Source organism: Thermobia domestica, chromosome 16, assembly GCF_964235325.1.
Source record: "Thermobia domestica chromosome 16, izTheDome1.hap1.1, whole genome shotgun sequence".
Lineage (NCBI taxonomy): Eukaryota > Metazoa > Arthropoda > Insecta > Zygentoma > Lepismatidae > Thermobia > Thermobia domestica.
The window spans coordinates 64,259,614-64,284,777 of record NC_137469.1 but is presented as its reverse complement, the minus strand read 5'-3'; the positions used below and the strand labels follow the sequence as shown (position 1 = coordinate 64,284,777).

At 37.9% G+C, this 25,164-nt stretch overlaps 1 protein-coding gene across 1 annotated transcript in view; it reads left to right on the top strand.

The window, feature by feature from the left end:
- The window catches only part of LOC145673111 (endoplasmic reticulum metallopeptidase 1-like), a 60,184-nt gene that overhangs the window by 17,006 nt on the left and 18,014 nt on the right, over positions 1-25,164 (top strand). The window contains exons 5-10 of the mRNA XM_081742481.1: positions 1,692-1,812; positions 5,438-5,740; positions 8,748-8,977; positions 14,920-15,097; positions 18,871-19,055; positions 23,907-24,059. Coding sequence (XP_081598607.1) covers positions 1,692-1,812; positions 5,438-5,740; positions 8,748-8,977; positions 14,920-15,097; positions 18,871-19,055; positions 23,907-24,059 — 1,170 coding nt within the window. The remainder of the gene's footprint in view (positions 1-1,691; positions 1,813-5,437; positions 5,741-8,747; positions 8,978-14,919; positions 15,098-18,870; positions 19,056-23,906; positions 24,060-25,164) is intronic.

The following is a 25,164-nucleotide window of genomic DNA, read 5'->3' as shown; positions in this document are numbered from 1 at the left end:
TTGGCATTGTACCGGTTGCTTTGCCGTTCAAGAGTACACGAGACAAATCTGGAATCCACACTCGTTCCAGCCAAGAAAACAGACAAACTGAGGGAGGACGCGCCAGACATCTGGCAGTCCCATATTTTATTGTGGTAGACAAATGATGATCTAGTAGCGTTTACTCACGGTCAAGTATGCAGAAAGGAAAAATAATTGATAATGAATAAATCGTAAAAGTGTCGAAAAATTGTCGCTTTTGCGTAAATTTCGTGGAATATTGACTTGTTACAAATTTCGCTAATTCGAGAGAATTTCGCATTTAATCGGGAGCGTATATGGCCTAACAAATAGGGGAAATTTTTTTTAGGTACACAATATTTTCATACAAAAGTGATATATTTCTCGTTTTCGCGTCACCAAAAAGTTGTGTCTCTACTCATCATCCACAGACTTCCTTCCAGCACTGAAGCTTTCATGTGATTTAAAAGCATAGCAACGAGCACACAATTGCCCCACATAAAACCTTTTACAATATCTCAAATGTTTTGTAATCCGTTGCAATTTTTTGTAAGAGCCTTATACATTCTTTGTTTCATTGTTGAAACGATAACACTATCACAATACAAATTTATAGTTAGCCGCGTCACATCAACTGGCCGAGCTGGAAATTTCTGTACGTGTTTCGAAAGTCACACTTAAAATTCACTACTATGGAAAGCTTACGTATCAAAACTAACTTCGCAGAAAAAAAAAATAGTTTCTTAATTGTCGCAATGTATATATATATGAAGTATTCATAATCAGTAAGTCTTTCAGGAACAGGCTGATGGTCTTTGAAAGTATAATTTATTTGGCACAAAAGGAGACAAAGGAACGGATGAATAAAGAAAAATATACCATGGGAAACTCAGAATAGATGCATATTATTGAGTATTAAACGGACGATAATATAGAAGAGCCTAAGATCAGTCGAACATTTCGCTCCCATGTTGAACGTTCAGAATATGCAAAATTCTTTGGAAAGCCTTTGAATGGATCAAGTAGAAGATAGAATTGATTGGTTGGTTAATCAGAGGTTAGCGCCCTTGTCAGCACTGAGGCTACATGAGACGTGGATCTACAATTTTTAGATAGAATCCAAACCACTGTAATGCGTTCAATGGCTCTCCCACCGGAGATCGAACTCGAGACCCCGTGGACTAAACATGCATACGGTAGCCATTAGAGTAGCGGGTAGGGCTAGAAGATATGAGGATACTAGAAATATTATTCTGGGAAGTAACAAGTGTTATGAGTAGATACGAGAATACAAGAAATATTAGTCTTTGGGAAATAACTAACAACAATTCTAAATAGTTTCAACTGGCGGGAATAATATCCAATGGTAATTAGAAATTTACGCAATTAAGGCGAGAACTCAGATCTAGAAGGCCAAAAGTGATAATGATGGCACTGGGAGCCAATTTGAATTTGTGCTGACTAGGTTGTAGCAGCAGGGAGTTTAGCTCAATACATGACATAAATCTAGTTCTTCTGGCAGTTCCGTGAAAGAAAAAAAAAGTCCTCTGTTACAACTCTAAAAAATTTAAGAACCCTGTTGTACATAATGCCATTCCAATTTTTAATGGTTGATGTATTTTCTTTCCTGAAACTTTGTCTTGTTTATAATAATTCTCATGTAAAAATAAAACATACATTGATATTTTTAGGCATATGCTGAGTCGGTTCCGCATCCACATGCACTAGTTGTGGCTGAGGAAATTTTCCAAAGCGGCCTAGTCCCTTCAGACACTGACTTCAGAATCTTCCGTGACTTCGGTCATGTTCCAGGTACGTTTTTGTCTTTGTTTTTAATAAAATAAAATTCATGAACGTAAATAAGTCCCAGAAATACAGTGACTCACTCGAAGGCAGGCTCGGAAAATGTTGGTTAAAAAGACGTACAAGAGGATATTTAAAAAAAATATGAGTCATACCTGTGTGTGTATAAGAAATGAAATGAGGTTGTCACAGGAAATGACCTCCCTGAGTGACCAAACACAATATGCGTAAACACAACGTTGCCAATTTCTGAAGGTGACTGCCAGCACTTCTGGTATCACCGCCTGGATCTGGCGCCAGATGTTTTCCCATGACTTACACCGTATGCGTGGTTTGTTTATATATGCACAACCGTTAAGATAGTCTCACAGGGAAAAGTCAACGGAAACGTTTCTCACAGGGAAACGGGTCAAATATCGTGACCTCCAGTTTTTTAATGAAACCACTAATTCAATAGCTTTTCACAATAAACATTCGTTCTTCCACAGAACATCGAGATATCTTCGTACGACATGAAAGCAGTGTTGCGCAACCGTGTCTCTTCCTGTTGCAGCCTCCACTTTCTTATGGACTAACTAATTCTGTAGAACTGTAACTGAAATCCTTGAAATATTTATAAACAGCAAATGAATATTATCGAGGCCATCTTCGAGTGGGACATTCTTTATTTATCTCAACATTCACGGAAGTGTATTAGATTGGTAGCGAATGATCCTCTGATGTGATTGGTTCCAGAATCGATTTCGATGGGGATACAATTTTCGATGTAACGTTGTGTTTCAGCTGGAGAAATACGTGAACTAAGAGGTATCAAACTTCGCCAAGAAAGCCGGAAAAAGTGGCGATGAGGATTGAAGTGCTTATCACGTAACACCAAAGTAGTAAGCAATTTGTTCAGTCAGAGGCCTCTTACTCTCTCTCTCTCTCTCTCTCTCTAAAATCACAATGCTTATTAAAATCAACATTTTAAAACTTTCCCACGTAAACTTGAGGGTTGAGTGGTAATTCATAGAATTGGGTTTTTATAGGCGAATAACAATAAATAAAAGAGATGTATGGTGATGTTTGTTGTGATATATGTTGTTTAATTTTTCTTAGATAAAGGAACTTTATTTATTTATTTATTTATTTATTTATTTTTTAATAGTAATACGGCTCAGCAAGAAAAGACACGGTTCATTCAGTAATTTAGGCAGTTAACCAAGCTGCGCTATCTCCATGGGTAATACACAGTTAAGATAGTTTATAAAGACGAGTTAGGATTAAATATAGAAAGGATTTAAAACAAAAACTACCTAATTATTTTTAGATTTATGTATTCCTGACTTATCTCTTGAAATGTATCCTCTTGTCCAAAAGATTATGATAATTGTAGTTCTGCTAAGTGAGCTGTAGTTCTTTGCAGAAATTAGTAAGTAAATTTAATCTTATTGTGGCGGAGCTGTAAATAGTTTAGTTTTCCTTATGTACATATTCCACTCTCTTTCTTTCATAAAACGGTATTCAGCACCATATTAATAGAATTCGAAATAATGCTATGTTTACTTCTACAAGAGCTGTGAAATACGTAAAGTAACTAATAATTGTAAACTTAATTAAATATAATGAAAGCAAATTTGTTCCTCAGTATGTGGCAAAGAGAAATAGTGTTCTTGTGGTTGTCTTTTCGTTAAGATTGTTATACTCATTTGTTCTACGCTAACTCTTTTAGAACTACGGAGTTCTCTTGTGGCTATATGATCAGCGAAGGCATCTTTGGTGCTGGAGATCCGGGTTCGAGCTCTGATGGAGCTCATGTTAGGATTCCACATTTCATATAGTCTCGCTGCTGCAAGGGACGCTTAACGATAATCCAATTCAATCCTTTTAAAGCTACGGATTTCAAAGGAAATTTTCAACTCATTTTGGAAGTTGATTTTCGTACTCCACTTTAGATTTCAGTTTGTATATCACTGTTTTTGGAATGAATCAGGGTTTCAAATGATACCAGAGCTGGTTCACGATCCATAAATTCGGAGGAAATACGAGGCAAATTTGCAACAGGTGTCAAGTTTTCCATTTCCTGGAGACTGATAATACTGTCCTGTTCGAACGCTCTCACATGCTGATATTGCACTCTTTGACATCGACGAGTTATACTGGCATTTACATTTGCGTTCTCACTTTGTTTCAGATCTCTTCACTGAACAAGCGTGTTGCAGCACAACCAGAAGCGAGGTCATAACGCTAACACACGATAGGGTTCTGCTGGGAGCATTTTCTAAAATGAAAGTACGTTTTGAGGCATATTAGGTCCGGCGTTCTTGTTCGTACAACCGTTATGTGTAATAGCAGAAAAAATAAAAGGTTATTCGAAAACCGCACCGGTTTTGGATCGTGTGGCAAATTTTTCTTTCTCGGTTGCCGACATTGTTTTGTATTGTTGCTCTACCCACAAATATTCCGATTGTCGCCTTAGTCTGAATTTCTCGTATTTCTTTAGTCTGTGTCTAGCCATGGAACAGTTTACTGTAGCGCAACGTGTGCTAATTGTGAAAACTTTTTTTCTTCTTAAATCAAAACGGAGAAAGTTATGCCGCAACTGTCAGGCAACTTCGCGCAGTTCTAGGGCGAAGTGAGGCACCGAATTAATCAATAATTCGCAGATTTATGAAAAAGTTCATTGAAACATGTTAAACAGTGAACATTAAAAGTCATGGGCGTCGTTGTAGTGGTCGTTCTGAGGAAAACATTGCGGTGGTTCGTGACAGTGGGTTGGTAGTCAGGCAGTCATAGCAAATTTCACAAACAGAGTTACTGCATGCCAGCGCAGTAGAGGAGATCATATGCCCGACGTCATTCACCATACCTAAAATCGGAATGTGTGATGAACATGTTTATGAATTTTGTTATTACGTTCTGAAAAAATAAAGTTCATAATTTGATGTAACAAAACCGACGCGCTTTTTGAATAACCCTATATTTTTGTGGCGCAACTGTATGCAGTACCGGCACATTTTCTGATTATTATTATTATTATTATTATTATTATTATTATTATTATTATTATTATTATTATTATTATTATTATTATTATTATTATTATTATTACGATTTCCCTAGCATTTTGTATTTGCGAATTAATATTTCAGTTTATATCTATTTGAAGTCTAGAACAAAAGTTTCAAAAATATTTTATGTACAATTAAATATTGGTATTGTCAATATATTGTACACATGTTAATTTCGTCCTCTTCTTTAGGTTTTGACTTCTTCCTTGTTATCTAATGAAGGCACGTAGAATAACATATTCATAATGAGTACCATTATTTTTTTTTCTTAGAAAAATAGCGCTGTATATTCTTATTTCGAAACTTAGGAGCGTAATGTTAAAAAGTTTTCGTTAAATTTCTATCTTTTGTTAGTTTTATTTCTTCTTATTACCTGAAGAACATCTATTGAAGACCGAAGTGAATAACCCCTCCACTCTCTCCAAAAAGTTAATTTTGTTAGTCCTTTTTTTTCTTTCTTTCTTTCTTTTTTCTTTTTTTTTCTTTTTTTTCTTTTTTTTTAATGTACACACTCAAGAAAAACACCTTATATTTGTTTGTAATATACTTAAAACTAAAATTCATACTTTCTTTTCGTTTCACAGGTTTAGATTTTGCACATGCAAGGAACGGGTATGTTTACCATACAAGATATGATAATATGGACTATATACCGTTAGGAACTTTCCAGCACACAGGAGATAATATATTAGCCCTAATCAAAAATTTAGCATCATCTCCTATTTTGGAAGACACTGCTTCATATAGCAAAGGACGAATGATTTTCTTCGATGTGCTTGGTCTATACATTGTTGCATATTCAGAAACAGTTGGATATATTCTCAATCTTGGCACAGTACTATTATCACTGTATTCCATTTTACAAGGAAGTCAGCTGAAGTATTCAGGTAAGTTGAGGAAGAAATTTTTAGCCTTTTTGGGTTAGCAGCAACTTGTTCGCTTGGGTTCACAGAGGAGTTAATAATCTTCTTAGTATCTCTATTAGAGTTTTTGCAACCTTCTTCTGTTTTCTCCTCAAAATCCATCGGTACACTGATTGGAAATTTCTAGTTTAAGACAGTAATACAGAAGTCAATTCATTTATATTAAGGCACAGTCAATGTGCAAATGTACCACGCGCAACCCATCGCCATAAGATTGATACAAGGCAAACCACAGTATCTCGTTAGTCACACGCAACCCATCGCCATAAGATTGATACAAGGCAAACCACAGTATCTCGTTAGTCACACAGTAGATCACTGTGGTTGACCGTAGTCTGATGCCGCCGAAACTGAAGACTCTGGTAGGGGTTCATTGTGGCCCTTTCCGACGTTAAGTTCATGGCGTCGTGCATCGACGAAATGCGTAAAGTGCGTAATGTTCATGTAGGTCGTGCCACTGTGAATCGTAATATACAGCACAGAGTCCTGGGGTCACCACACCGACGCGAGCAGCTACAAACCGACCTCCGGTGAAGAGAACTCACAACTATTGCGTGGGTTCGGCGTATAGCGACCTCCGAAAATCCCCCCACAAGCGTGCGATGACCAGTAAATGTCGCATATTGCTGGCGAAAATCAACCGCGCCATTCACAGTGATTTATGCTTCACAGTCGTTCGCAAGAGCAGTGTACACGCTCTGAAACTGTAGCTGAGCGAAAAAAGGAACTATAGGAGGCTGTATGAACGTCACCTCACGGGTGATCGGTGGAAGTTTGTTGTTGCTCTTGATGAGGGTAAATTTATCTCACAGACTGTGGTAAAGTTTGTGCTATTACATATAGACCTGTTGACGCCAAAGGTCGGAACACGTTCTTCCGTTAGTGCGCAGAGAGTTTCCCAAAAGGGTCCATGATTGTGGCCGTTTTTTCGTACAGGGGCAAATAGCGTCTCCAAAAGGTGGAGCGAAATGTCAAAATCAATGCTGCGTACTACAGACTCATGTCCTGGCTGGTGGGGCCGCGGTGGCTCAGTGGTAGAGCGTTCACCTCTGGTGCTTGGGGTCCCGGGTTCGATTCCGGCCCCCGCCAAGTGAACTTTGTGGTGGACAAACACCGCGTGCGTGGGTTTTCTCGGGGTTCTCCCGTTTCCTCCCACTTTCTTCATTCCACCATTTCCTTCATTACTCATCATCACCGTCTCCTTTAGCCTAACCAGCATAACCATGGGACGTAAAACTCAACGATTTCAAAGACAATACGTGAACCAGATTGAACTGCACCAAGACAAGGCATCCAGCCACATCTCGAAAACATCGCTGGAATTCTATCGCCGTAGGGAACAGGAAACGAAATTCGGTAATTGCTTTTTCTAACATCCTTGTCAAGAATCCAGATACCAACCCAATGGACTATTGTGCTTTCATACTCCTCAAGCGGTCCCTGTCCCATTGTTGAGTCTACACCATCTCCGGTTTGTCGAAAGCTTGTGAAAGAGGAGTAGGATGGAATACCCATGTTTCAGTCGCAACACAGTCTCCTGCAATGGAAACTTCGATGCCAGGCAATAATCAATAGAGGTGGCCTGCAGACCGAACACAACCGGTGATGAAAACACGATAGTTCCTAGGTAAGTGGCATTCAAGTTCAGCTCAATATAAATAAATCAACCTCTGTATAAATATATCACAGTACGCACTAAAAGGAACTTGGGAATTTATCCCTACATGTCAGGAAACCTCAGTAATGGTGATACTCAGTGGCGACTTGCGACTAAATATAGCATGACTCGCGCAGCTGAAAATAAAATGCCAGGTTTCATGGAGACTTTGAACCATATGATTTTCTGATGGTTTGCGTAACTAATAGGATATTGCCATGTATTGAGTAGTTGAAAAATTTATGTAAGATTTTGGGCATTTTCACTTTGACACATGGTTGTGGCTATAAAACATACTGTCTGTATGCTGCTGTGTTACATATCATTCGAAAGCTTACGTTTGCACTTCCTGGGTATAAAGACTATAGAAGAGATTTTCGTACTTTCGTTTATTCCTTCCTTCCACTTGGAAGGAATGTCTTGATTGAAACTGACGCACCTCGTGATGACGACTATCGGCTGTCTCCCAGATTTCACGCTAGATTTATTTTTAGGGGTCCCGTAGTCTCCCTCTATATGCAGCAATGAGATTGTACCTCCCATCTTGGCGAAAAGGTTGCTTAAAGTTTGATACCAGGTTACGTTACTTATTTAGTAGGTTTGATAGATAATTCCTTTCAATTCTAAAATACCTTCCCTAATCTGCTTATGTCCTAAGAAGTAAGCAGATTACTAGATATGGAAATTTAAGGAGACATTTTCGACCAAAAGGGTAAGATCCAATTAACTCATTATTTTCTTCTACTTCTTCAATGAAAAGAAGTTTAGTGATGAAGGAAAGCTGAAAATTGCTATTTTTGTGTGGAAACTTCTACGATTGTGTTCATATTTTGTAACCGGTATTCTCTTTTGTCATTCATTTGTTGAAGGAAAATCAGGAAAGAATTTCAGTCATAAAGTGGAGTAATTTTTTCCGAATTCAGAATTACAGACTTTGCCCATATATTTCTCTCGGAGAAGGCCATGTATATAACACATTAAAATACATATAATACATGAAAGTATATGCATGAGGAGCAGGGGCGCCGGAAGAAAATTTTCTAGGGAAAGCCATCTCGATGGTTGCTATATTACGTCAGGAATTTAATTAATTCTGGAGATCAATTGCAGTCGAATCAGAAAGATAATGCAGTAGATCCGAACGCTTAATTCATGCTGTTTTATCCCATATTGCACTTTTAGTTTGATGATCATTAACAAACAAACAAATAATGAACTTTTGTTCTAACTTTGCCTAGACGATAAGAAGAATCTAGCATAATTTTAGTTAATAATTTATGATTAATAATTGGCTTCTGTTCTGTTCTTTTGCAGTTGTCCTAAAGGTGAATTACATCAAGAAAATAGGAATTTTAGCCGGAATAACGGGACTCAGTTGGCTAGTTGGTATTCTTTTAGCTTTGTTGATTGCATCTATATTAGACTTATTTGGAAAATCCATGAGCTGGTATACACATTCCTTTCTCATTTTCGGACTTTATTATTGTCCTGTATTTTGTTGCTGTTTATTGTTTCCTGTAATGTCACTGGATAAGTTCAAAGAGGTAAGTGTATTTTGTTTGTGCTTTTTTTCTATGTTGGTTGGAAGAAAGAAATCCTGAAGTGGGAAAGAAAATTAATTACCAGAAAATAGTGAAAAAAACTACAACACGAAAATAAATAAATGAAGCTTTCCGCCGATATACGTTTTATGAGTGTACCCTCTAACGATGAAGGAATGGCATCCCCAAAATCCTGAAGCAAAAAACAAAAATTACGTAATTACCCTTCTCTGTCCCCTGTGGTACCCCACATACATAAAATACATATTAGGCGGAAAGCATCGTCCTTCAGGAATACACAGATACCAAAATTATCTTCCTAGCTTAATTAGAGGCTGAGTTATTGAGGTTTAAATTCACTCACATTAAGGAGCAACCAGAATGTGACTATTTTACACCGTTAGGTGGCTCTTATGAGCTCTTTCGCTAATACGTTTCATCAGGTATAAGAGGAAAAATTGGGAGAAAAGGAAAGGAAAAGTTAAAAACAAAAAAAGAAACACTTAGCTGGAAGGCGTTCAAGTAGCCAGAACAAGTGCAATACTGTGGTCACTTGGGTGTTTCTTAGATTTTTTTTCCTCGATGTGGGCTTTTTTCTTTTCTTTTCTCTACTTGTTTCCCACGCTCTGATAAATAGATTTAACGAAAGTGCTCTGCTTATCAAAATAAAGGAAACCTGAAGGAAATGCAACTTAACGTGAATAGTACAGCGTGGGACCACCGTTAGCCGCAGAATAGCTCTTATTCCGCGGAATACATGCATGTAAGTCATGAATGTTTCGCAAAGAAATATTGTACCATTATTCCTTATGCAATGTAGTACTTAGTTCTATCAAATGTTGAATAATGTTAAGTCTGAAGATTTGGCGGATCATGAGAGGTATGGCGGTTCATGCCGATATTCATGAAACTGTGTTTACAGCTCTAGCATTGCAAATTTGACATTTTCATATTGGAAAGTTGCATTAGTGGCGGGAAAATCCACATAATCAGTGGCAGAAATTACAGGGCCTACGGAATACTTAGAAATTGCAGCTCATGTATCACATGTTTCACATCGGGGAGGAGACAGTTCGTAGTATAAGTTTCTTTGGGCATCCGCCATACATAAACATGGCCTGTTGAAAGTAAGGGAAAGTGAAACACGGTCTCTTCGGAACACGAACATACACATACATGTCTGTACCCACAATTCCACACACGCAGTAGACCATTTCGCGCTTGCCGTAAACGTTATCTGTCAGAGTACAATGTTAAAAAATACTTTTGTGTTCTTTTTTGGCACTCATACTGTTTTGCTAGCTTACTTATTTGCTTTTAAAAAGGATAATGTTATTTTCATTCTACAGGGGGTGCAAAAGTAGGTATGCAATTTATTATTTTTCAGATAACCATGGATGGCGATAATCGCCCAATGGAAGTGGATAGTCAAAGAACACTGGAAGACAGAGAATGCTGAAAAGGTTAAACGGAAATGGGCTACAGAATTTGATGTACCTCCATCAGGTAGACTAACAATTTACAGATTACACAATAAATTTGATGAAACTGACTTCATGTGTAATGCACCAAAAAGTGATCGAACAGTCAGTGTTATTATCCAGAACAACAAAATGTTAGTTGCGCAGGCATTTATTCAAAGCTCAAAAACAGTAAATGAGGAGAGCTTCTTGCAAGAGACATTTCTCGTAGATCTTTGTGGCGTCTGATGCAGCGTTCAGGTTTGAAAATGTATCGGCCAAGATTATTTCCTGAATCATTAGAGGAATCCAGATTCGAAAAATGTTAGTCAGACGAAACGAGTTTTAAACTTCCAGACGCTGTTAATAGGCATAATGTCTATTACGCAACAGAAAACCCCCATCTAACACTGGAACAATAATTAAATCAACCTGGGGTTACAATTTGATGAATAACAATTAAAACCTCTGTGCTGGAAATGGTGTGCTTGAGTGTAGAAACTAGATTACAAGAATGTGTAAATACTGAAGGCCAGCACTTTGAGAAGATTGTACGTAATTGTAATTTCTATACTGTCTCCTAATTGTGCACTCATGAAGTCATTGTTTTTTTTTTCCATAATCAAGAACTCATTATATAATACATAGCTACTAATAAAGAAAACAAGAACTCTTATAACTATACCTACTTTTGTATCCCCTGTATATTCTTCATTACAGAAAATACATAAAAATACCATATATTTAAAGTACCGTGTGTCTGTGATTAGAACGGATTAATTGTATTTACATTAATTTCAATGGATAAAATAATCTCAACATGCGAAGATTTTGGTACACGAATAGCATTACGAAACGCATTAAGTTCGTGACCCGAGAGTCCACTGTATTCAAAAATAAACTTATTGAGTTTCATGGTGTTATACCGTTGCAGAAAAGTGTTGCTTGCGCAAGCTTATCAGAAAATACGATTTGAATGTTACAGGTCTATCCAGGTACATAGGAGTACTACAGGATTAACTGAAGGGCAATGTGACACATGAATACACTGAACGTTTATAAGAAGGGTACATTTTTATTTTTGGTGCACGTTTTGGTGTCTTGCAGATAGGCTACTTCTAGAACTCTAATTATCTTGACTGTTCTGGAAATTTGCAAACTTTAGAATTTTAGTAGATAACGCATAATGTGTTGTCCATAAATATTTTAAAAAATTCGACATTCGTACTCTGAAACTCGGGGCCCCGAGCGGTTGCCATGTTCGGCCTATGTAAAGGCCACTACTTAGCAAAAATATGACCTAAAATTTCATTCATTTATATATCTGTATTGAGTACTTGCAAAACGGATGAAAATTTTACTGTCATCCTACAACACTGTTAATGAAGAATGTGAATATATATACAAGGTACCATTTTTGACATCCTATTAATCATGTGCTCACAGAGAGGGAACGAAATGACACACCTTCTTGCCAAACGATCGGGAGTTAGTCTGCCCATCGACCTTCAGTAATACAGACTCGTTGTCCACATACAACAGTCAGAGGTCGAAAAAATGAAATCTTTGAGTTTTACGTCCCACGGTTATGCCGGTTAGGCTAAAGGAGACGGTGATGATGAGAGATGAATGAAATGGTGGAATGAAGAAAATGGGAGGAAACGGGAGAACCCCGAGAAAACCCACGCACACGGTGTTTGTCCACCACAAAGTTCACTTGGCGGGAGCAGGGTTTGAACAGTCAGAGGTCGACTAGTGCCGAAGAGAAATAGAGCTATCGAAGCAACTTGTTCGCGAGTGTTTGTTGTATAACCAAAGTGAGTTTGTCAGCTGCCGCGTATACCAGACATTTGGGGAAAATGCCGACGAGCGAACGCATCGCCAGGCATTGGTTTCAGAAATTCCGCTCGGGAGATGAACTTCGCAGTGGACGACCATATATGTTGGATGACAAAGCCCTGAAATCAGCCATCGAGAAAGACAGTGGGGTTGTGTGTGATGAACTTGCAGAAAGGTTCCATATTTACGCTGAAACAGTCAGACTGCATCTGCATGAGATAGGGAAGTCACATAAGATATGCAAGTGAGTACCCTACACATTGTCGGCAGCCAACAAGGAACGAGTAATAGCCTGTTTGGCCTTGCTCACTCGGCGTCTTTGATCGCTTGCCCACTGGGAACGAAGTGTATGTTCTGTATGACTCCCAAGGGGGCGCGGTGGCCCAGTGGTAGAGCGTTCACCTCCGGTGCTTGGGGTCCCTGGTTCGATCCCAGCTCGCGCCGTGTGGACTTTGTGGTGGATAAACACCGTGCTCGTGGGTTTTCTCGGGGTTCTCCCGTTTCCTCCCATTTTCTTCATTCCACCATTTCATTCATTTCTCATCTTCACCGTCTCCTTTAGCCTAACCGGCATAACCGTGGGACGTAAAACTTAAAATTTCATTTCATTTCATTTCTATGACTCCCAAGCGTACCAGACATTGGTTGTCGCCACATGACCCTATTTCTCACACCTCACGACCACCTCTGCACCTACGAAAGATTATGCTCTCTCGGCAAGTGGTGCGTTACGAGCTCCTTCCACCAGGTGAGACCATCAGTGTTGACTTCTACTCTAAGCAGTTCCCAAGGGTGCACCGCGCATTGCGACAGAAGGAACTGTCATTGGTGAATCGCAAGGATGTGATGGTCCTGCACGACAATGCCAAGCAACATGTGGCAGAAAAAGACATGAGAGATCCTTCAGCGACTTGGATGGGAGACACTGTCATGCACCACATTCACCAGACCTTAAACCAACAGATTATCAACTTTTTCATTCCCTCGACAACTATCTTCGTAAGAGATCCTTAGCAAATGAGAGAAACCAGCGGAACGCACTGACAGACTTCTTTACATGCGTGACCGCCGAGCTTTATCACCAGGGTATTGTAAAATAAACGACCAAAGTCGTCGTCATTAGTCCTAATGGCGTTTTTGGTCGTTTACTTTTGTCACGTACTTTATATTGAGCCTTTTGAACATGAGATGACGTTAATCTCCCAAATATCAAAGTATATGAGTCGTAGTAGGTCAGGCTTAACGTCATTTGACAACTAACAGTTAAAGCTAGTAGATATGTACGAAGTGGTAGAATTATTATAATCAGACGTAAGATATTGCGTAGTGAAGATGAATGAACTTTCCGCAAAACTGCGCTACATTGTACAATTTTAACTTGTAAGGTCCAGCGCAGACCCGTAAAGAAATTTGTACTGTTTATGGGCAAGATACATGATCGAAAAATAGTGGCCAAAAGGTGGTTCACTCGCTTTCGTTTTAGAAATTTCGATGTATAAGATGCTTCTCACTGTGGCGACTAATCACAGCAGAAGTGGCTGATATTTCGGCAAAAATTGACCAAGACCGGCATGTAAGCGGTCATGACATCGGCAAGGAACTAAACATCCATCACCAAAGAGTATTAAACCAGACCGGCATGTAAGCGGTCATGACATCGGCAAGGAACTAAACATCCATCACCAAAGAGTATTAAACCATTTGACGAAAGCTAGCAACAGAAAGAAACTCGACATTTAGGTGCCACATGATCTGACTCAAAAACATTTGCTTGATTAAATTTCTATCTGCATATCTCTACTGGAACGTAAAAAGGTCAAGTGATTTCTGAAGAGGTTGATCTCGGATGACGAAAAGTGGATAAGCTACAACAACAAAGTTTGTGCGAAAAAAAATCGTAATCATAGCGAGAAGAAGCTCCAAAATATGTGGCAAAGCCCACACTATCCCAGGAAGGTTATGTTTGGGTTTGGTAGGATTGGAAGAGCATCGTGCACATCGAGCTGCTGCCACCGGCCAGAACGATAGGCTCGGACTTGTTTTGTCGTCAATTAACGTGAGAGTACCTAGCAATTCAAAAGAAAAGGCTGTAATTGGTCAACAGAAAGGATGTCGTATACCACACTGACAACACGAGAGCGCATAGATTTCCGTCAGGAATCCAGAGCACTTGGTTGATAGATTTTAATGCATGAATAATATAGCCCTCATCTGGCACCATCAGACTATCATTTGTTTCTGTCTCTGTAGAACTTTCTGAATGGTGTTAAATTAGTTTCAATAGAGACCTGTAAAAATCACATGTTACTTTTTTGTTTAATACTAGAAACCACATTCTACAGCGACAATATTGTAGTGTTGTCGGAAAAATGGCAAACAGTTATAGAACAAAATGGTGCATACGTGGCTTCATAATGCTATTTTCAAACAGCAATAAATGTATTCTATATTTTTGACCTCCAAAGGTTCAGTACTTTTAAACAATCTGATATCTGTGTTTTCTAGGAAATATAAAAAATGGTGTTCTATTTCATTTATTTATTTTCTGCTAGAAATGTGCATGCTATTTTGAACTTTTTGTTAATTTGTTAACTGTAATCCAGTGAAATGTTGTAGAATTGTTACCATATTCTGGTGTTATTGTAGGCTTCTATGAATCCGACAACTCAAGCTGTGTTTTTTGCTACTGCTAGTCAGTTAGTCTGGACCTTACTTTTACTGTTGGCTACAGTGGCTGGAATAAGATCGTCCTTCCTCCTAATGTTGTTGGTATTATTTCCCACAATCAGCAATATAGCCATGACATTCTTGAATAATGTTTCAGGTAAGCTGCTTTCTTAATAATACTTGCAATTTATTTTAAGTAATAGAAACTCATATATTTTCTTTAATATATTTTATGTGTATTTTATTTCGTAAAATAGCCTAAATGTTGACGCCCCATTGTATTGTTCAACCAAGCAATCAATGTTCCATTGATATTGCTTTTGATTTGAGTGCATGGGATGGTTCGGTATATTTTCAGTTGCGTGTCTAATATTTTAATCAAAATTAGATTAAGAATGAATTTTTTCCATACGGAAAGACACGTAAATATAGTTTATTCAGTGAGAATTGTCTGTAAATATGTTCCGGTTGCTAACAATTTTAGTTTACTAATTCAAGCGTTAACAAAGATAAAGTATTAGATGTAAGGGTGTATCAAGAAGTCTCTGGTTTAGCTTTGCTAAGAGAAAAAGTACATTACATATCTCAGATTGAACGGCAAATCCTTCGATATGTTGCCGCATCTTGTTCAGTGTCCCTGTGGTTGGTTTTCCTAGTTCGATGCAAATTTTCATGTTCGTTCGTTGTTCTAACTCTGTCCATAATATAATGGAAGACTATTACTCGCATGTGCTCACATAACCACCATCAGAGCAACTTTCAATGTTATTACACCGGTGTCTCTTGGCACACGGTCTTATCAAAATTGAAGTTTACTATAGGTACAAGCGTAACGTGTGTTGCCACCTGTTGGCGAGATAAAGAACAACCTGTTGTTGATGATGTTACGAACTTGTCCATCCTTATCCTATGTTCGTGATCAATGTTTACGATTTTCTGCCAAAATATAGAAAAGATTACATTTACTCACATATAGAAGATACTGTGAGGTGAGTGTTTTAAAGTAGTATATACCTTAATTAATACAAACTAGTAATTGTTGCTGCTTCGAGTAAAATAATGATTTGGTAAAATTAGTTGACTGATAAGGCCAGTTTCAGGTTTTCTTGCGACAAAATAATGGGAGGAAGGACGCATGTTGGCTTGATTATAGTGTGCTCATCTCTGATACGAGGACCCATCACTTTTTCATTTTATGTCAGGCTTTTCATTCTAACAATAAATTCATGATTCACTCATATTCATCCTTTTTCTCCCATGATCTACTGGCCACAACTCTAGATTGTTAAAGAGGAGCAAGCAGGGTATCTCAGTGGTAGGGCGTTCACCTCTTGTGGAAAGGTTCCTAGTTCGATTCAAGGCCATGTGAATTTGTGGTGGACAGCACCGTGTACGTGATTTTTTCCGTTTCCTCTTATATTCGTATAATCTATATTCTTTCATAATCATTCACTTTCATTAATAACCTGTCTCGTTTAGTGTAGAGATTATAGACGTGGGACGTAAAACTGCAAATTTTCTAGGCTCGTATAATTTTGTTCCCTCAGAACAAACTAAGAGGAACTCCTCCATTATCTTAGAATCACCTATTACTCATAGAACCCCTAAAGTAGCTTCATTACTTAAAGTACCAATGGGTTCCTTTGGGATGCTGAAAATACCTGTCGATAGTATTCATAATTAGCTTACTATTTCCTATTTCGTTTCGAAAATATGGTTAGTAAGTGAGCTTCTTTCTTGAATTGCATGGTTCCCAGTTAAGCGGTTAGATTTTTCTGTTTTATTTCACCATTGTTCTGTATTTAGTGCAATTATATGTGTAATTCCGTTGGATGTATTTAAACTACACTTAACTATTTTTTAATTCACTTAGGTAGTAAAATTGGCCCAAATCATTGACGAACCTGAGATCTTTATTCAAAGGAGAGAAGGCCACGGTTTAGACCACTATCGAGAGTAATAATTATGTTGTTACTCCTAAGTTGTTCAATTGTGAGTGCCTTGATCTTTAAAGAGCTGTAGATGTTATACAGGATGTTCAGTTTAAAAGAGGCCCACCTATGTAAATGTTAATATTTGTGTGAAATTTTAGTATAACTAGGTACATTATTCTAATATTGGCGTGTAATTCTGCTCTCTGTGTCAGTTTATCAACACTGGGAAAGACAGTGGTGGCGAAACATACTAAGTGCACGCGTGCTTACTGAGTCAGTTGTGCATGGCTTGTTTAGAAAAAGTGCATTGTGTATTTTTTCTAATTACTGTCAAGACGATGCGGGTAAATGTTGAAAAACCTTCTTTAAAATTTTAAATTTTAAGTGGACGATTTGTGTGTTCAGTATCGCGCAAATTTCAGTGAAAATTGTGGAGAGGCAACAAGAGTGAAAAGTGTAATTCAGAAGTGGAGGTCGTCATGAATTTAAGATCCCTCTTCACATAGAGAAAATTGGCGTCTGGTGTTGTGTCATTGTACTATGACGAATAAGTGATCCTTCGTTTATTGTTTATTTATTTATTTGGACACTAATGGCTTACAAGATTATTCAACAGTTCCTTGCTTTGCTTGAAAATTAACGCGATTGTTGAATGTGACAACAAGCTAGACGTTGTTGGACGGAGCAGCTTGTCATATGACACATTTCAATATGAACCTGTCGTTTATATTCATAGATACTGGTCATAAATTAAGCAGCAAAGACAAGATGTGCAATAAAAAAGAAATAAACGGGGTGGGGGTGGGGTGAAATGCAGAGAAAATGGATGTCGTAATACAACGAGCATTGACAAATGATCGGGGAAAGATTATGCGGAAGAACTCGCGATTATGCTGTCCTCACACGACTTCATAAAGTACTAGGTACAGGCAAGGACTACATGTGCTCACGGAATTGTTGGCTAACAGTGTGTGTGTAGAGTGCAAAGAGGCGAATGTGACAACGAGACATCATTTGCCGGATGAATTACGTTGGCGTGCCATCGGTAGATTGGAAGCGGGGCAGTGTTAGGCCCGGAGACCCAATGTCGATCAAGCAATGGTCATCAGGTTATGGAGCAAGTTCCAGAGAACGCAAATGCTTCGAGAAGTTATAGTGACAGTCGACCGCGTGTAACATTGGCCAGGGATGATCCATATATCCGTTTGAGAGGTCAAAGAAACAGGTCTGCAACAGCAACTCAGATGCGCGTGGCGGCTGTTGCTATCCCTGGACGTCCTCTATCAACGGGTACAGTACGCAAACGACTTCACGAAGGTGGGTTGTATGCCAGAAGACCAGTGGTATATGTACACCTTACGCGGTGTCACAAGAAGCGGCTTTTAAATAGGCCAAGAACACATGTGAATTGGGCCCAGGATGAATGGCAGTCAGTTCTCTCTACTGATGACTAGATTTTCTCTGGACAGTGATTCTCGACGCAGATTTGTCTGCCGAGAAACAGGAACCCGTTACCATCCATTCATTATTCTTGAAAGGGATATAGCGATGCAAGTGTGCTTGTGTGGGTTGGCATCTCGCTTGGGGGACGTACTGATCTGTATGTTTTCCCGCACGGCACAATAACAGCTTATCGCTATAGAGATGATGTTCTGGATCGTCACGTTGTACCCTTCGATCGTGCTAGAGATCCAATCTAAAAGCAATCCACACACTATTCAGCAATTAAAGAAACCATCACTCAAACAATCCATGATACTGAACCTCGAACAGTACAAACTATAGCTCAGAAATAATGAAACTTGTGCACGCATGCATTCAGATGGAAGGACGTCATTTCTAACATATTCCATAGTTGGATAAATAAATAAATGTTTCTTGAACACTTCTCACTATATGGCCTCTTTTGAATTGAACACTTGTATAATAAGGGAATCTTTTATTATAACTCTTTCCTGCAATTTAAATGTAATTAATTGCTTCTACTTTCTTCCAGCCCACGGCTGGTTGGCAGTTTATTTGGTCAGCACCATAGTTCCTGTGTATGTAATCCTATACCTTGGCATGTTGGCTTCCAGTCTGTTCATACCTATAAGTGGAAGAATAGGACCCCAAATAAATCCAGATTTATTTATTGGAGGCTTATCTGCTTTGCTCTGCATTGCTGCTTCTAGCTATATGGTATCTATTTATAATAAATACTGTAACATTTGTATCAAATCGTTTAGATTTTCAAGGTCTAAAATAACCTTTTAACAAGCTTCCAAAATGGTGTTCGTCTATGATTATTCATGCACAAGAAGAGTCAAGAATTCTTACTTATTTCAGTAATTCGTGTAGAAATATGTTTTTTTACGCTTTCGAGTCTGGATTCTTGACTCTTCGTCAGAAACATTAATTAATTAAAAAATAAATAATAAAGAAATAAACTAGAAAGAATACTTACATTCTATGATTTTTTTTTTTTAAGTAATGAGCGGAAATAAAATTGTTGTGAGTTCATTTTTTTAACCGAATTTTCGACCACTATTTTTCTCCTGTGTTCTTCATCAAGGTGTAAACTTATTCCAAGGAAGTGCAAGTCCTTCAAATATTCAAAGTTTCTCTTCTTTCTTGTGAGATTAATAAATATTTACAGTGCATAACACACACATATATATATACCTGGTAAATTGGCATCTGGTATTTGGTCTAGGAATTAATTCGTGCGGGTGGACAAGAGATGGCGCAACGAACGGAGCGTCCCACAGTTCCATGTATCCACACATGTGTTGCAAAGCCCTGTCATCGCGTATCGTTCGTAGTATAGGGCAGTGGATTAAAGCGTCAACAACACCAGTTTGTAGTGAAGTGAACATGGCGCAATTTGTGCCTGATAAAGTGTTTTTGCGGGGTGTCCTGCTGCATTACTTTAACATGCAGAAAAGTGCGACTGAAAGTCATCGTATTTTGGTGGAAGTGTATGGTGACCATGCTCTAGCTGAGCGAACGTGTCAGAAGTGGTTTGCACGGTTTAGAAGTGGTGATTTCGGCTTGGCAGACCAAGAGCGAGCTGGACAGCCAAAAAAATTTCAAGACGAAGAATTGACAGCATTGCTCGAGCAGGATTCGTGTCAAACGCAGGAACAACTTGCAGCAGCATTAGGCGTTGATCAAACAACAGTCTCCAAACGCTTGAAAGCCATGGGAATGATTCAAAAGATGTCACATTGGGTTCCACATGAATTGAAAGACAGAGACGTTGAAAGACGAAAAACCATTTGCGAATTGCTGCTTCAACGACAGAGCAGAAAGGGGTTTCTGCATCGAATTATTACGGGTGATGAGAAGTGGATCCATTACGAGAACCCTAAACGAAAAAAGGCCTGGGTGAAACCAGGTGAACCAGGTCCATCACAACCAAAACGAGATATTCACTGTGCAAAGGTTATGCTGTGCATATGGTGGGATATGAAAGGTGTGGTGTACTATGAGCTGCTGCAACCGGGTGAAACTATGAATGGAGAACGTTATCGACGACAATTAATGCGTTTGAAGCAAGCTCTGGCCAGAACACGACCAGAATGGGAGAACAGACATGATAAACTTATTGTTCAACATGATAACGCTCGCCCACATGTCGCAAAACCGGTCAAAACCTATTTAGAAAATGTCGGATGGGAAGTTTTACCCCACCCGCCGTATTCACCAGACGTTGCTCCTTCGGACTACTACTTGTTCGATTGCATGAACAACGATTTGATTGGACAGCGGTTTACTTCTTCAGAAGATATCGAAACATGGGTCTCTGACTAGATCGCTTCCAAGGATGAGGACTTCTTTCGCCACGGAATCCGTACATTGCCTGACAGATGGGCGAAAGTGGTGGCTAGCGATGGACAATATTTTTCTTAAGGTATTTATGTATTTTGTGTTTGTACTACAGCTTCAATGTGTGCGTACCAACCGCACGAATTAATTCCTAGACCAAATAGTAGTGAACGAAATGAACCAGCACGTTTAAGGAAAGTGGTTATTAGTTTTATTTTATTTTATATATATATATATATATATATATATATATATGAACACCCAATGTAAATATTTATTTATCTCACAAGAAAGAAGAGGAACTTTGAATATCTGAAGGATCTACATTCCCTTGGAACAATTTTACATCCTGGTGAACACTGGAAAGAAATAATGGTCGAAAATTCGGTAAAATTGAACTCAACAAAAATTGAGCTAACAATTTCAATTTTATTTATGTAGTACAATTTGCGCAAAATCATAACCGTTGCATTTTAAATGAAAAGAAAGTTTCATACAAAACAACAATTGTTAAATCAGTGAACATCTGGCAACCATACCTGTAGTGACGTAATAAATTTCTCAAATGCCATAGATTTTCTTCAAAAACAACGAAAAATTCAAGCTTTTAAGCTAACATTGCTTTTCTTGTTTAACGCTTATATTTTGAAGGAGCAAAAGTACTATTCTGTCGGTTTTGGGTGCTTCTGATAATAAAGAATAAAAGAAAAGTAATTACAATTCTATAGTTATAATTCTTTCTTTCGAGCTCTTCCCATTCTGTGAATATGATTATAGGCATATCTGTATGGCAGAAGGTTTATTTTAGTAACGAAGAAAAGATTTTTTTTTTTTTTAAACTTGATGCCTTAATGAAATTCCACAATATTATTAACGACGTTTAGCGGGGAAAAACTTGTCCAAAGATGAGACATATACTTATGGATAGATCTTGTTGAGCTGAACAAACTGATATGCGTGAGTAAAACCTCATGCGTAGTTTTCGAGAAAATAAAGAACAAACAACTTTTAAACCTAAAAATTGATGCTATTCAAGAACCATGACACTATACAGAGGAAACTGATGCTGAAATATACCATACATTAAGCTGTGGCCCCGTGTAGCGTAGTCGCTAACACACTCACCTTCGGTGCGAGCGGTCCTGGGTTCGATTCCCGGTGGGGGCACTCGGTCGAAATAGTGTAAAAAGCTTTTTCAGGGCAGCCATCCCGAATAAGGTTTTCCTCATCCACACCAGGCAAATGCCGGGGTGGTATGTAACATAGGTCCCAGGCCGCTTCCTTCCTTCCGCAATCCTTTCTTCCTTCCCTTTCCCCGAATAGTGTGATCACCGAGGGACATCATTCCCCATACGTGACGGGCTAAATGACCATAGAAGCCGAAAACCCAGAAATCTAAATTCTAAATCCCGTCTGTTAAGCTCTATGGTTAAAAGGATGTTCTAAAATTATCGTAAATTTTAATTTATATCTAGCTAAAATGTGGTCTAAATATAAGACATACATCAGTTGATACATCAGATTGGGCTGAACAAAATAATATACAGGGTGGTAGGTAACTCCACCGACAAACTTTGGGAGGCGATTCCTTATATGAAATGAAAGAAAAAAGTTCTTATAAACCTAGGTCGAAAAACATCTCATTTCACAGTTATGAACCACCGAAAATTCGAAAAATCATGTTTCGAAACGCCCTGCCTTAGAAACTATAGGACCTATAACAAGCGGTTTAAGAAATTACATAGGAACTAGTATGCAAACTATCTAAATATCTGTGTTTTACCATCCTCCGTTATCGGAGAAACGAACGCGTTATTAGTACTTAAAGGAGTATCCCTATACCTCAGTTTCCTTTTTACTGTTCGTTTCACCGATAACGGAGGATGGCAAAACATGGATATTTAGATAGTTCCTGTGTAATTCCTTAAACTGCTTGTTATAGGTCTTATAGTTTCTAAGGCAGAGCGTTTCGAAACATGATTTTTCGAATTTTCGGCGGTTCATAACTCTGAAATGAGACGTTATTCGACCTATGTTTATAAGAACTTTTTTCTTTCATTTCATATAAGGAATCACCTCCCAAAGTTTGTCGGTGGAGTTACCTACCACCATGTATAGGATGACACAATAAACGGGATTTTTTTAACAATTCAGTAAAACCAAGAGTGATTGAAGAAAAAACATATTACTCAAAGTAATAGAAACCTTATACTTTGCCATTTAAGAAACATTCATGGAATTTATTATTTCTTTAAAATAACGTCCTTTAGATACCGTCCTCATGAGCCTCAAAATGAGCCTCATCTGACATCGACAACTTCCTTAGAAATTCATCGTCCTTGTTTATGTTTATTATTATTTGTTCACAGAATTCTAATCGCAACTGGTAATCGTTGTTGCACTATCTGCAGCTTGTATGCATAAAATTTCAAATCTAAATGAAGAATTCTGCGAGCACCCTCCCCGGACATTTCAACCGCAGCTGCTTGCTTACGAATTGAACGCCGTAAGACAAGACTCACGTACAACATTAATGAGCCAGTGTTACTAAAACGGCAAAGTGTTTACTTGCTCAAGGTCACTGTCCCGCAGTGCTGCCACCTGCTCACGGCTGCCAATACGTATTTCAAAAATTACTGGTATTTTGTGTCACTCTGTACTTGAGAGTACATTTTCATGTGTAGTTTTCGAGAAAGTCGAAGAAGATTAACTTTTGTGGCGCTAAAAAGTATCGTTCTTTGCCAAATAATTAATAGTTCAATTCTGCTAGAAGAAATATTTATTTACTGTATATATAGCACAATACACTGTTAACTAGCAGATTATTGTTTCTTTTTCTAACGGTAACACAGGTACTTTTTGCGCACATACATGTAACATCTTTTTCATTAATATGGTGTTTGGCTTATGTGTTATATATACTTATCGTACATGTGTTTGTGTGTGGAAGGCTTTTATGTCTGTGTATCTTTTCAAACCTAAAATAGTTTCCTCCCCTTTCTGTTCTGATTGAGTTCGAAGCAAGTTTGCTACGAAGAAAACAAAGGGGGGGGGGGGAGGGCGTAGATAATGAGAGCCTCAATAGATGAAACAAAACTGCATATAAACAGATTGTCAATAGTAGATTATGATCATCCTTTGTATTTCTTTAGTCCATAGGATGCTTATGATTTTCTTCAGTGTACCATTACCGAAAATTTAAATTGTAATTTTTTTTTCTAGGTTTCCTTTGTGCTCATACTGAAAAATCCATGGAGGGTTGTAGTGTTTTTAGCTAGTGTAACAGCATTGACTGTAGCGATTGCACTTACTCCCATAGGGTTTCCATATAGTGATAACCCTAATTCACCAACTCCTCAGAGAATCCTTATATTCGTAAGTAAAACGTGGTTTATTTAATCGTATTTATGAACTTTGTATCAGTTTTATTTGTTCTTTTATCATGCGTAGCATTTATAATAATACAACGTATTTTTGCTATCTTAAATTTGACATTTTAATACATTTTAATACATGAATACAGGCTTAAATATACGAATAAGCTAAAATATACAGTCAATAACGGTTGCAAACTTCTGTAAACATAAACCGCAGGTACTAAAATATTCATATTATGGGACATCACTTTACAATTTCTATATGCATATGGTAGATATCTCAGTATTCTTGCTTTATTGAATCGAATACTCATAATTATGCTGGGTTTGTAATTATCCTCCCCCAGTTTTGCTTTTCCCTTATTGCCAGGAAGTTTACATTGTCTTGTGTATTATAGCGTAAAAATCAGTATTTAAATACAGATATTTTTTTTTCAGTCAGAAGCATATCAAGAAAAGACAGTCTCAGTTCATAATTTTATGAGAAGTCAGATTATTATATTCATAATCGTATTTTACACGATTCTAAGTCAAAAAAATATATCAGTATCGTTAACAAGGCCGGTAAAGTAGATGACACCCTTTATTGACTAATGGGAAAAGGCTTCGAAAAATATCGCCAGAATCCGCCACATTGCCATCATGTAAACACAGTGTTTCCAAGTCTTCTAATTGTAGTGGGGTTTCCTTTTATCAAGAAAGAAATGCGAATTTTATATTGCTCGCGTTTGAGTTTAGCAGATATTTTAAGTATTCACATAAAAAATAAAATAAATTTCTTTGCATAGAATGCATATTATTTTAGCAAAAATCATTAAGAACAGCAGAACATCAGTAAGAAAATCTATATATTGTTTTGCATACTTCATTAATAGTTCTTTCTCTTTCCTTTTTTTTTCCGGTTTTCTTTTCAGGAATCGGTTTATGATCTATGTTGGCTTATAATCTTAATAAATACGATATTTACTTGTGCTCTGTTAGAGGCTGTAAGTTGGATTGATTTAGAAACATTGTCTCATGATTTGATTGAACGGCTAGTGAGCAGTGATTACTTCAGGTCTCCTATTTGCAAGGGTGTTACTGATACCTTTCCAATTCAATTA